At 42.1% G+C, this 11,962-nt stretch overlaps 2 protein-coding genes across 2 annotated transcripts; both read right to left on the minus strand.

The window, feature by feature from the left end:
- Positions 1–1,381: 1,381 nt before the first annotated feature.
- Positions 1,382–4,848, minus strand: LOC308088822 (proliferating cell nuclear antigen). Its single transcript, XM_080433405.1, has 6 exons — positions 4,424–4,848; positions 3,374–3,471; positions 3,166–3,233; positions 2,504–2,698; positions 2,276–2,399; positions 1,382–2,144 (listed from the first exon to the last, which is right to left on the minus strand). Exons 1-6 carry the CDS (start codon positions 4,642–4,644, stop codon positions 2,068–2,070), a joined length of 783 nt encoding a protein of 260 aa, XP_080289531.1. The 5' UTR covers positions 4,645–4,848; the 3' UTR covers positions 1,382–2,067.
- Positions 4,849–6,244: 1,396 nt separating this feature from the next.
- Positions 6,245–11,940, minus strand: LOC308088710 (putative aminopeptidase W07G4.4). The gene is made up of 16 exons (XM_080433267.1): positions 11,853–11,940; positions 10,484–10,525; positions 10,278–10,368; positions 9,675–9,823; positions 9,428–9,536; positions 9,206–9,333; positions 9,012–9,111; positions 8,776–8,851; positions 8,605–8,690; positions 8,374–8,478; positions 8,046–8,121; positions 7,696–7,814; positions 7,501–7,584; positions 7,287–7,344; positions 6,952–7,133; positions 6,245–6,824 (listed from the first exon to the last, which is right to left on the minus strand). Exons 1-16 carry the CDS (start codon positions 11,861–11,863, stop codon positions 6,693–6,695), a joined length of 1,548 nt encoding a protein of 515 aa, XP_080289393.1. The 5' UTR covers positions 11,864–11,940; the 3' UTR covers positions 6,245–6,692.
- Positions 11,941–11,962: the final 22 nt, after the last annotated feature.

The raw sequence follows: 11,962 nt of genomic DNA on the forward strand, positions 1-11,962 counted from the left end.
CGAGGCAGCTTTAAGAGCGTAAATGTAATGACCTTCTCTTTTCTTTATCGGCCCCCTCCACAGATGACAGCTCTATCTCTCCTCCTTCTGCCCCTTACTCTGAATGTGAAGTCTCCCTCGCCTCACGGGAAGAATCTCTTAGATGAATTCAAGTTTAAAATACATGTCAGAAATTGCTTCAATAGACCCATGCCCACTACTTGTGTCATCATTTCACAGAGGCATATTTCATTAGTGGTAGTAGTAGCCTGCCAAGATTGAACCTAAGCAATAGAACAGTGGTTCTCAAAGTGTGGTCCAGGGACCCACAGGGGTCTAAAAATGTTTAACACCACAAATCTTGAATGGCCAAAAATATTTGCAGATGGGGGTCCGTGGCCAAATACACATTCATTTAGGGGTCCTTGATAAACTGTATTTAAAATGATTAAAAGAAAAACTATCAATGAAACCCCTCTTTTAGTACTATATGGGAAACCAGCTCAGCACTTACACAGGAGTTTTGAGATCCTAAGTGAAGCTGTGATTACACTGGTGGGCAGTCTGCTTTGAGGTCATCTGTTCTGCAAATGTGATCCGCTTTCAAACTGTATTTAACTTTCATTTTAGCAGGCAGATGAATTAATAAAACAATGTATTGTTGTATTTCTTATTAAGGGTTCAAAGTGCTTCTCTGTGGGTTTAGGGGCCAGAGAATAAATACATCATAGGCAGAGAAAAAGACAACAAATCAAGGAGTGAATAATACAGAGGGCAAATGGCAGAAAAGACAGCCCGCTTGATGCAATACCTAACAAATGCATTTCCTTTAAGTGAAACATTAGAGGTAAGGTACACCCATTCAACCTCTGCTCTGTGCTTGCCCTATTTAAAGCAGGGGGGAAGAGTCCTTACCACAGATGGACATGCCTGCCTATCAGATTATGGTTTTGCAAATCCCTGACTGTTCAGCTATACATCCTATAGAGGCCAGCCAGAAGATCAACTAGCATTTAATGTTTGCCATTTCATTTACTGTCCACTGAACTACATTACACAAACACACACCTTTGCTACCACACTGGAATTAGAATTCCCTTTCTCAACCAGATTAAAATCCGACTCATGAAATATAATGGGTTTAGAACTAACTGAGATGCCCTGGTCTAGAAAATGCCATTATGCTCAAATGTGTTACTTAAAACACTTTCCATGTGGGCACAAAATAATGAATTTAATCCTTGAACAATTTCCTATCAAACACCATGTTTATATTGCACTAGTGCTGAGCTATGGCCTGGCACATTAAGTATGAGAGCACCACCTTGTGGTTATATATGGCAATTAAAGCTGCTTCACTCAGATTACTTTTAATCAACAAAACCCACAATACATATCCTGAAACAATCCAAATTATTTATTTGATCACTTTTTCAATGAATAGAAAACAAAAGAACTGCAGTTGGATGATGTGAGACAACACAAAGTATTTACAGATATATCTACAAGTAGGAATGGGCGATATGAAATTGAATATTCATTAACAGGGAAGAGGAGGGGAAAACAGGAGGAGTGAACAAGTGCTTAAAACCTGATTTATACTTGGATCCATGCAGGTGTAGCTCACCAAAAATAGCAGATCTAAATTGAGCTTGTAGATTTGCCATTTGGGACACCCAATCACCAAGCTTGTACATCTGCCATTTTCAGTATGGGACACACATGCACAACCAAGTATAACTCAGGCTTAAGATTCCCCCAGGGCTGTGCATTTGACAACCAACCATTCTGAACAATACACTTTTGAGTTAAATCACAAAAGCTCAAACAATACGATGCTTTGGTTTGGCAAAAAAAAGCTAAGCCTAAAATAAGTGCCTGTGATCCCCCACGAGCTAACTCCTGACTGTATCGTTCACAATGCTGATTATATGACGTGGGTATACAGCACGACTCCCATGCAACATCTGCTCATGTGACGAAGAACCAAAGCAAACAGATGTCAAGTGAACATGCTGAGCGTTCTTTGCTGAAATCCCTCGGCCCTGCTCCCTCCACTGTCCCCTTTTGGCGAGCTGTAAACCACATTTAAGAAGCCTCTTCGTCGATCTTGGGTGCCAGGTAATACTTGACGTGGCCCATGTCGGCTATCTTGTATTCCACCACTGGAAACGGAAAATAAAATGTACAAATAAGTTGAATGGTGAAAAAATGCAATGAGGGGGGATTAATCCCAACACTGAATAAGGTGTGGTAAAGCTACAGCAAACAGTAGGTGTTAAACGGACATGCTTACCCAGGGGGATATCTGCAGACATGCTGAGAATGACTGTCTTGGACAGAGGTGTGGCCTTTGTGAAGAAGTTCAGGTAGTTCAGAGCAAAGATAAGCTGGACAGGTTCATTCATCTCAATGGTCACCTAAAAACAGGACAAAGGGAAAAAAAGGTTCCATATCTGAGTTCAGAACGGCTACAGTTAACCCATCAACCTTGCTGTGTGAATGCGAAGCCAGTGAGACTCACTGCCTCTTCCTCCTTGTCCACATTGCTGGTCTGGGACAGCTTGACGTTTCCGGTGCCCAACTCTCCAGTGGCAGAGAACTTGACTCCGTCCTTGGCACAGGAGATCATGACGGCGTCACCGATCTGCGACAGGTCACGGCAGATACGGGCAAACTCTCCCGAGGGCATCTTCACCACACAGCTGTATTCCTGCTCCTAGAGGGTTAACACAGAAAGGTACAGGGATTAAAGCAAAAACACATCTAATGACTGAAATATGTGTTTCCAACCAAGCCCCAATCTGTGATTTGTGAAACGGCATGAAAGAAGTCCTTCACACTAGTGCTGCGCTTCCTAATCAATTTGCACAATAACTAAAATTGTTATGTTTAGGTATTATTCATCTTGCTGTTCTGCATATAGCCAACCAGTTGAAGAAATCACAGATTGAGACGTTAACCGTTGCTTTCATTTATCCGAGACCATTTTTTTGGAAGATGCTTTTCTGAGCATGTATTCTATTGCTAGTTTGAACTATTCTAATACTCTTTAATCTAAATAAAAATGACTGAAATCAGTCATGGTGACTGAGAACTTTAATCCATGCAGATAGATGCATATGGTGGATGAGAAAAGCCGGTCTGTCCACATATGCTTTATGAACAATGAGACAAAATACTTACTGGAATTCCTAACTGTTCTACATCCAGGTCCATCAATTTCATCTCATAATCTGAGACTTTCTCCTGGTCTGAAAGAACATAGTGAATGGGAGTGTAAGTAACCAGAACATCACTTAATTCCAGTTGACAAATCAAGTAGTAGAGTAGACACTACATATTGTTAAGACAAATCAATAATAATGTGGTTTACGAGTTGTCAATGACTCACTGAGTGTCTCGAACACAAGGGCAAGTGTGTCTGCATTGTCTTCTGCTCGGAGGGTGATGATATCTTCATTCCCTGCACACTTCAAGATTTTGGACATACTGTATGGGAGAAGAGGGCAAATATTAGGAATGCATGCCAAGTAATCTACTCTACCAGCAAACAGTTTTACAATAAATAAACATGCAACAAGACAAACAGCATATAGAAACTATAAAACTGTAAGTAAATTAAAAAAAAGGCATTGCTATGGGCAATGTAGGACAAGCAAAGCCAGACTTGACATAAAAGTGCTGACATGTGAAAATATAATCAAAACGAATCCATAAGAGAGCGTTAGTAGTGTAGTACTAATAGCAAAAACACAACTACTGCCAACTGTGCCAAGTCAATTCAAATCCACTGACAACATGGCGTTAATGGAAGTTCCCGCAACAAAGCAACAATTCGCGCCATCGTCGCTGCAATGAATTTGGCGCTCAAGTGACGTCACCTAGTAATGTTTTGGCGCCCCGCGCGCGTATTGTGCTGCAAATATGACCATGGGTTAAAACAAATCGCACATTAAAAGAAGTGGATTAGACCTCAGTCAAGTGAATAAACTATTTACCCCCTCAACAACATTCTTTAACGCAATGTCGGGGAAATAGATCTGTAATGTTCAGTTACTGAACTTCAGTAACCAACATCCATTGCGGTTATACATATGGATGAAAACAGGACAAGCCCGGGCAACTCTGCCCGAGCAAGATGGAGTTTTCTTTGTAAGATTCACTTTCAGACCAAACTTGGACGAGACATAATATAATGATTGTTGTCTAAACGTCTTCTTTAATACACAATCGACTCAAAGTAGCATTTAATACAAGCTTTTACCCATTAGAAAACTGACTTAACCCGTAACATAAAACGACAACTTGGCAGCCAAGCGCTAGCGTTTATCAACTAAATAATATAGCTAGTCGTTAACTGTTCTGTGTTCTACAAAGTGACTCGTGCTACTTTTCGGTGGCTGTCAAATCTTTCTACGTTAATGTGTCGATTGTGCCCCACCTGCTGAGGTTGACCCCCATGGCGAGGTTCCTGTCGCAGCGGTACGAGTCGAAGCCATCGCTCCGGAGCGTCAGCTGCACCAGAGAGACGTGAGACGAGTCCATGCTCTGCAGGGAGATGCCGGACGAGCTGACATCCCAGCACGCCTCTGTGATCAGGTCCTTCAGAGCCTCCAGCACCTTCTTCAGGATGGAGCCCTGCACCAAGCGAGCCTCAAACATGGTCTCTCAAAGTTGTGTTGTTGTGTCGACCGTGAAAGAAATTAAAGTTGTCTGTTGATGATCCTCCGAACAGCGGCTTCAAAGTTACAGCTGGTCTAGATACGTTTGGTAAAGAGAGACGTCTCTGTGTTGTATTAGAGAAGAGAGAGCGCTAAAGCTACCTGCGTCAGACTCTTCTGAAGAGAGAAATAAGAAGACGTTTGGCGCGCGTTAACGTGTGTTTTTAGTGATTCTCATTCTGCGTCATTCCGTCATTTCCGCCATTCCGTCATTTCCGTCAGTGTTGCCAGGTTTTATGAGACAAATAAGCAACCAGGTCTAGGAAAGAAAGCCCAAAAGAAGCAACTTAACTTAAGGCCACATGAGCGCTTTATAAACCGATATGCTGTCGGTTATTTTCAAAAGCTATTGCACTAAAATGTGGAATATTTGGATTTTTTTTTGGGAAACATTCTAACAACACAAATGCTACCAAAACCACACATTTTTACAAGAAACTTTACAGAAAAAGAAGCCCAAATTCGCTTATAATTAATGAAGCGACATGGCAACACTAATTTCCGTGTTTAGTTTGTAGATGCCATAGCCGGGGCGGGGGACGCTCATTCACGCTCTGATTGGCTAGTTGGTTTGGAATTCATTGACGTTATAAGGAATTGCCATTGGCCAGCTAAAATAATGCATGAAAGTAGGCCGTCGGCCATCACGCTTGCACCCGGCATGCTACGTATCCAATCACATTGCTTCTGTTCATCCCGGCTATGGGATCCAAACGATTGAGTTCTCCCTTCGTTAACAGGATAACTCATAGATATCTATGGGATAACTGGGCACTAGGGACATCTGGGCAGCTCGATATAAAATTTGCTATTTTGTGTCCAAAATGTAAAAATATTATAACATATATATTTGGATTTAAAAAAAAAGTAAAGTATACATGATTAGAACATGCTTAAACACTCGACAATTAAGGCCTAATATTTCTACAATTGCTATAAATAGCTGCGAAACTTCTATATCCAGTCATTTTGGGGCATAAACAAGAAGTTGAAGGATAAAATTAAGCCTGATAATGATGTGCCGTGCATGGTCCCTTGCAATTTTTTCATAAGTCTGCCATGAAGTTGTGCGTGCAATATCAGTTATGCTGTCATTGCAGACAATCATATGCATATTATTTGTGATATACATAGGTCAGTGTTGTTTAACTTAAACCTGCAAGTTTCCAGCATGTTAATTTCCCTGTCTGGCCTTAACATATTTACTTTGATTTGTGTACAACAGTGATACATTTCCTGATGAATATTAACTATTTCATTGCTATAATAAAAACTGCAGTTCTCTACTCACAGTATTAAGCTAATGGTACATTCTTCAACACAATATATTTTTGTAATATCTATGCTTTAATTGTGTATACTGCTTCAACTAATGGATAAGGGAAAAAAATCCATTTCCACTACACAGATGTGACCTGTAGGAATTATGATTTTGTTGTTGTTTTTATATCCCCAAATGTAACATATATTTATTTGACTGATGAAAATGAGCTTTTTAATAATTTTCAAACTTTGGTCCAAGGTGTCATAAAAAAAACACGTTTTGAAAATGTATTTTATTGATCAAAGAGGCATTTATTTTTATCTGACTGGCACACAACATTAATCACACAACCAAGTCCTCGGTTCACACGTAAAAAAAGGATGGCATTTTTTAATACCGCCATTTCACCCCTGAGTATATCAATACAGGCCACTCAAGTTAGAAATGGGAACACAGAACACTGGACACAAGTGGTGTAGATTGGACGGACGTTGCAGAATCTTATCAAAATAACTCAATGAATAAACTACTTTCTCACAGAACAATGTTACTCTGAGGTATTCTGGAATGTTGAGACAAAAAGGAAAAATGCATATTTGTATCCTGTGTGTTGAGCATGATGTCATTTCTGTTGGGACGGCTGTGCAATTTTTGTTGTGACTAAGCATACAAGAGAAACAATTTGAACATTTATGTTGGTACGCCGACAGAAAATGTCCAACTAGTTACTTAGACAGGATGTAGTGGGTAGCCATGGCAAGGATGGGAGCGCCTGTGGGCACTCCGGGGAAAGGACCACTGGACCCAGCAATATCGACATGGGAGTATGGCAGAGGGTTGGCAGAGTCAACACCAAACTAAATTCAAAGAGATAATAAAAAGAACATGGGTTATGATTTTACTGGTCACTTTTTGTAATCTTGCCATCATACTGTACATGTGGCAGTTAAAAATCTTCTGTAAGTCTTAGAATAATCTGCGTACCTTATCAAGCCCAGAGGCCATGATGAGGAAAGCTGCTGGGGTCTGGTGTCCTCGGGGAGTACCAGAGGATGGCAGGTTGTTGCTCTGGAGAATATCCTCATACTCAGACTTCCCTTTGTGGGCCTCGTAGTCCTCTCGCCTAATGTTGGACACTTCAAACACGTCCCCCAAAACTTCTCCAGCTACACATGAGACACCAGACACAGGTTATTAAAAACAAATCAACGGATGAGATTCAAGTTGAGGTGTGATTCATACAAAAATAAACTGGGAATTTCTGATGAGGTTCCTTTGGCACTTTGTGACGTGACCTAGAGTGTTGTTGTCCCTTTTACCTTTCTGCCACTGCGCAGCGTTTCCCGAGCGATGGGCTGGGCCGTTATCCATGATAATCTACACAAGGACAGATTCAAAAGATCAACAGCCTGCACACATAATGTCTGAATAATTTAATTCTTTACATTTGAATGCTCAGATGTTTGAATTGATCAACACAGAGGCGAGTGCCCATTTAAGTTGCAGTAGCGTTTGCGTCTCAGCAGTACTCACAGAGTAGTTGGGTCCCATGGCCCGGATGGCATGGCCAGTCAGAGTAGCGATAGTAAACAGCTGGGGAGATACCTCACGCACGGCCTGCAGAGAAGAAATGAGAATATTGTGAAGAGGAGGAACGCCGGTGTATGAACAGGAAGGAGGACAACTGGGATAGGTATGGGAATCTACAGTAAAACACTATGTTCTGACCTTCTCCTTCATCTCACATAGAAGGTCCACCATCACCATGCGTCCCTCTGCATCAGTGTTGCCCACTCTCACTCTGCGACCAGCACGGGACACCACTAGCTCGTCAGCCACGTAGCAGTCTGAGTATACACACACACACACAAACACACACACACAGATTAGTGTCCTGAGGGAAGGAGCTACATAATACATAACTCACTGAGAGGGACAAAGATGTGTAGGAAACCAGAAATAGCCAATCTATAAGCTTACAACGCATTGCGCTGCGACACGTTGTACGTTTGTAGACCTGCTATTTTTCAGTCACAGACAAACAGTATAAATCAGGCTTAAGAGTGAACTACACTAACCTGAACCCACACTGTTCCTCACCATCGCCAAGGAGCCCACCACTTTCAGATGCTGTGGCCTCAGCTTGGCCAGGATCTAATGAGAGAGAGAGGGGAGGGAGGTGTTGTTGTACTACTTTGGACACTTTATAAAGTAATACTGGAATGAAGGCAGCTAGGTTGTGAACCCTTACTACTGGTTGTCATAATACATTAAGGAGTTCTACAAGCCCAAAACATGCGACACGTCGGGGTAGGTTTGAAGCCTGGGCTTGAGTTTGCCAACCAAAAAGGAGCAGTGGTAGTACTACTCGATTTTGTCCCTTATCCAATTGATTGATCCGTTTACCTGGAAGAAACCAGCGACGGCAGCGGCTCCACACTTGTCCCTGTGCATCCCAGCCATGAAACCTCCAGCTTTGATGTCTGCTCCACCAGTGTCATAAGTGATACCCTGGAAACATGACAAAGGGACTGTCTGTCACCTATCCAGACATTACGGTCACTAATAAGTGCACACTTAATTGAAGAGGTACTGTACATGTAAAACTTATTAATGTAATTAGAGGTCCCTTCTCACCTTGCCCACCAGCATCAGAGTTTTTTGGATGGGTCCCTCTCCAGAGTACTGGAGCTTGATTACTCTGGCCTGGTGACGAGGTACAGCTGTATGGGAAATACGCAACACAATTATGGATACGTCTTCGAACGTTAGAGATATTTCCCTGCCAGTCTAACTTGATTCTCCTACCATTGGCACAGCGGTTGACTGCAGCCAGACAGGGGTACTCCTTCTCCAGGACACGTACATCTTTCAACACTTCCACCTAGAAAACAGTCAACAGAGCAATTGGTCTCACTAATTCCACAGGTAATTCTAACAAAGCAGTAACTTATCATGATATGATATACAGCAATGCATCAAACCACTGCTACTGAGCTACTTTACTGCCTATAAGCTGTATATAAAGTAAAATAAATAAATACCTGCACAGGGCTGTCCTTGAAGAGTTCCTGGACATACTCTGCCACACGGGGAGCAGCCATACGCTCAGGGTCGGAGCCACCAATGTCACGGTACACCAGTCTGAAGGAGGGCGGTGAAGACAGGTACAGCATGAGCGAATGAGCAAGAGAATGTCAAAGGGTCCTGCCCGGGTCAGATTTTGTGCTGTGCTCACCTCCCACTCTCCATTGCATTGGCCATTTCCACCAGTTTTGGCCCCAGGGCCTGCTGTGTTACCCACAGGCCCAGAACGCACACCTTGTATGGGCTGGGCTTCATGTTGGCCTCCCTCACCTCCAGGGGCTTCAAGCGGGGGGAGATAACAAGAGGATTTATTCATTCATTTGTTTATTACACTTTCATCTACTCACACTGTGATGACAACATGTTTTCTCACCATGTAGAGCGCGTGAAGTGCCCCAAGGGCTGCCACCAGAGTGCTCTTCTCGTAGTCACCGTGAGGAGGACAGACCAGCAAGGGCCGCTGCATACCTGCTTTCATGGCCCTAAGGGGAGACAAGAGAGAGTGAGACAGCACGGAACCAACCAGATGTAGTGAGGGTGGATGAGGTGGGGTATATGTATATGGACTTTCAGTACAAATGTTGACCGTTTCCATCACTGTTCAAGGTGCTAAGACTGACCGCTTGATGCCGTTGACGGCGGCATCACTGAAGCGCCTGACATCATCGTAGTCACGGTTCACCGGGCCGGTGGAGGCAAACACCAGCCGATTACCAGGGGCACCAGGTACCTTCAACAGCACCACCTCCTCCCCAAGACCAGTGTCTACCTAGAGTGATAGGCAGAGGGAGAGAGAGAGAGAGAAGACAGCACCGAGACAGTGAAACATTACAGTTTGTGTTAGGGTTGGGTGATATGACTTCAAATGAATATCACGATTATTTCAAACATTTTCCTCGATTACGATTATTGAACGATTATAAAAAATACCAAAAAAAATAGTAAATGATAAAACAAAAAAATCTATTAGAACGTTTTTGGGTCGATCTGTTGATACTGTATATAGGGGGGGTGGATGAGGTGGGGATATGGATTTTCAGTATAAATGTTGACCGTTTCCATCACTGTTCAAGGTGCTGAGGAAAATAAAATGCAAAAAAATCTTGCTTCTCCATTATCCGGTTGGAAGTCGGTTATTGGTTTCGATACATTTTCGCTTAATTGCCCAGCACTAGTTTGTGTGTCGGAGAGAGAGAGAGAGAGAAAGGCAGAGATCAACTTACAGAGCTGTAGTCCAGCAGTGGTGCTTTCAGACATTCCAGCTGTGGGGGCAGCGTGTCATGGCTCTGGGCCACCAAGACAATGCCATCGAAACTAGTGAGAAGAGGAAAAGCGCTGTCTGTTAAAGAGGCACAAAGAAAACTGAAGTGAAAATGCTTTGTGTGCAAAACCCCCCCCCCCCCACAAAAAAAAAACATTATGTACTCACTTCTGGTCTTTACAGTCAGTGGTCCACTCAATGGGTTGGATGCTGAATAAAGTAATGAACAGGGTTATCACAACATCATAATTATCAAGTAGTAAAGGCCCAATCCAATTGCCCTGAACTTAACATTTGGGTTATATTCACAACGTTCTCAGAGTTTGATTTGTAAATGGAAAAATATAGCTATTTGAACTTTCTTACTCAATTATCTAAATCAAAATATAGGTCAGTTTACTCAGATGTTTAGAAACATTACCTGATGTTTGATAGATGGAATCTCTTGAGATCTTATTATTAGCCTGTGCTACAGTTTATCCCTACTAAATAATGCAGGGCTAGAGATAACACACTGGGGCAAAGTCTGGGGCTATGACAGGACCTTTGAGACGTTTACTTTACTTAACTATATGAGGTCACTGAGTTTTCCTTCTTGATGCAAGAGGATCATACTTGGCTTTCATACAGAGGGGTTGGTTACAATGTGTTCTTAAAAGGCAATGAATATCATGCAAAATTAATCCATTCACACTGTAGGCCTACTCAAACAGAATCAATATGCAAAGTAAACATCATCTCTTTACATATTATTAGGGTGTTCACGGTTCACGTTATGCCACCAAAGCCGCATTTATATTTTGTCAAATTATTTCGCCTATTACATGCTTACTGTATATACAGCACACCGCCTTCAGGCGTTTGGGCGTGTTGCCATGGTACCTCGAGGTTTTGGATGGGACAATAATTTACTTTGATTGTTTGGCAAATCCACTCTGTCATCACTTTTCTTCCATGAGAGGTTCGCATTTTGCACTGTGAGAAACCTCAGAAATGAGCGAAACCAAAACTGAAACAATGGCGAAAAAACATCAACTTGTTTTTGAATAAAGGGCATCACGCACTGCCTTCTTCGTGTCAATTTACCCAATAATAGCAAAAGTATTCAAATGAACATCAAACTAACTAGTGCAGTGACTTGCTATTCGTTCGAATTGTCAGCCCGTTCTGAGGAACCCAATGTACAACGACGATCATGCAAGGAACGGGATGTCCAAGACAGCAGATTTTCCCCCCCTACATCTATAGTTTGATTGCATAACGGTTTAAAGTCATTTCATCACGTGATCATATTAGGTGCACATAAATGAATGTCTTCAAAAATCAAATAAAAACACAAAAAGTGTTAAGCATTAGCATAGATTCATGATCTCCATCTGTGCTGTAACAAAACAATACTGGACCAAATATAAATTTGGCAAGTCATTAAAGCGATTGGTCCTCATTCATTCGTGCACACACATTGCAACATACAGATCAGAAAATACTTATTGATCGTAATTTCGAAAGAATGACTTATTAAATGGATGAAGATTACCTGGTGCACATTATTGTCCTCCTCCTCCGACGTCTTCAGAGAGAAAGAGACAGCTGACCACCGGTTCCACAAATACTCCTCCCATTGGTCACATGACTTGAGATCATTGT

The sequence above is a fragment of the Gymnoscopelus braueri genome (genome assembly GCF_963280865.1).
Source record: "Gymnoscopelus braueri genome assembly, chromosome: 7".
Classification (NCBI taxonomy): domain Eukaryota; kingdom Metazoa; phylum Chordata; class Actinopteri; order Myctophiformes; family Myctophidae; genus Gymnoscopelus; species Gymnoscopelus braueri.

Excerpts from the sequence above, each read along its gene's own strand:
- LOC308088822 (XM_080433405.1), bottom strand. The coding sequence starts at position 4,644 with ATGTTTGAGGCTCGCTTGGTGCAGGGCTCCATCCTGAAGAAGGTGCTG. Across the intron at positions 3,472-4,423 it reads ATGGGGGTCAACCTCAGCAG|TATGTCCAAAATCTTGAAGT; the intron begins GTGGGGCACAAT and ends TCTCCCATACAG. Across the intron at positions 2,699-3,165 it reads TAGAACAGTTAGGAATTCCA|GAGCAGGAATACAGCTGTGT; the intron begins GTAAGTATTTTG and ends TTAACCCTCTAG.
- LOC308088710 (XM_080433267.1), bottom strand. Across the intron at positions 9,537-9,674 it reads GCCGTCAACGGCATCAAGCG|GGCCATGAAAGCAGGTATGC; the intron begins GTCAGTCTTAGC and ends GTCTCCCCTTAG. Across the intron at positions 8,122-8,373 it reads CCGTCGCTGGTTTCTTCCAG|ATCCTGGCCAAGCTGAGGCC; the intron begins GTAAACGGATCA and ends CTCTCTCATTAG.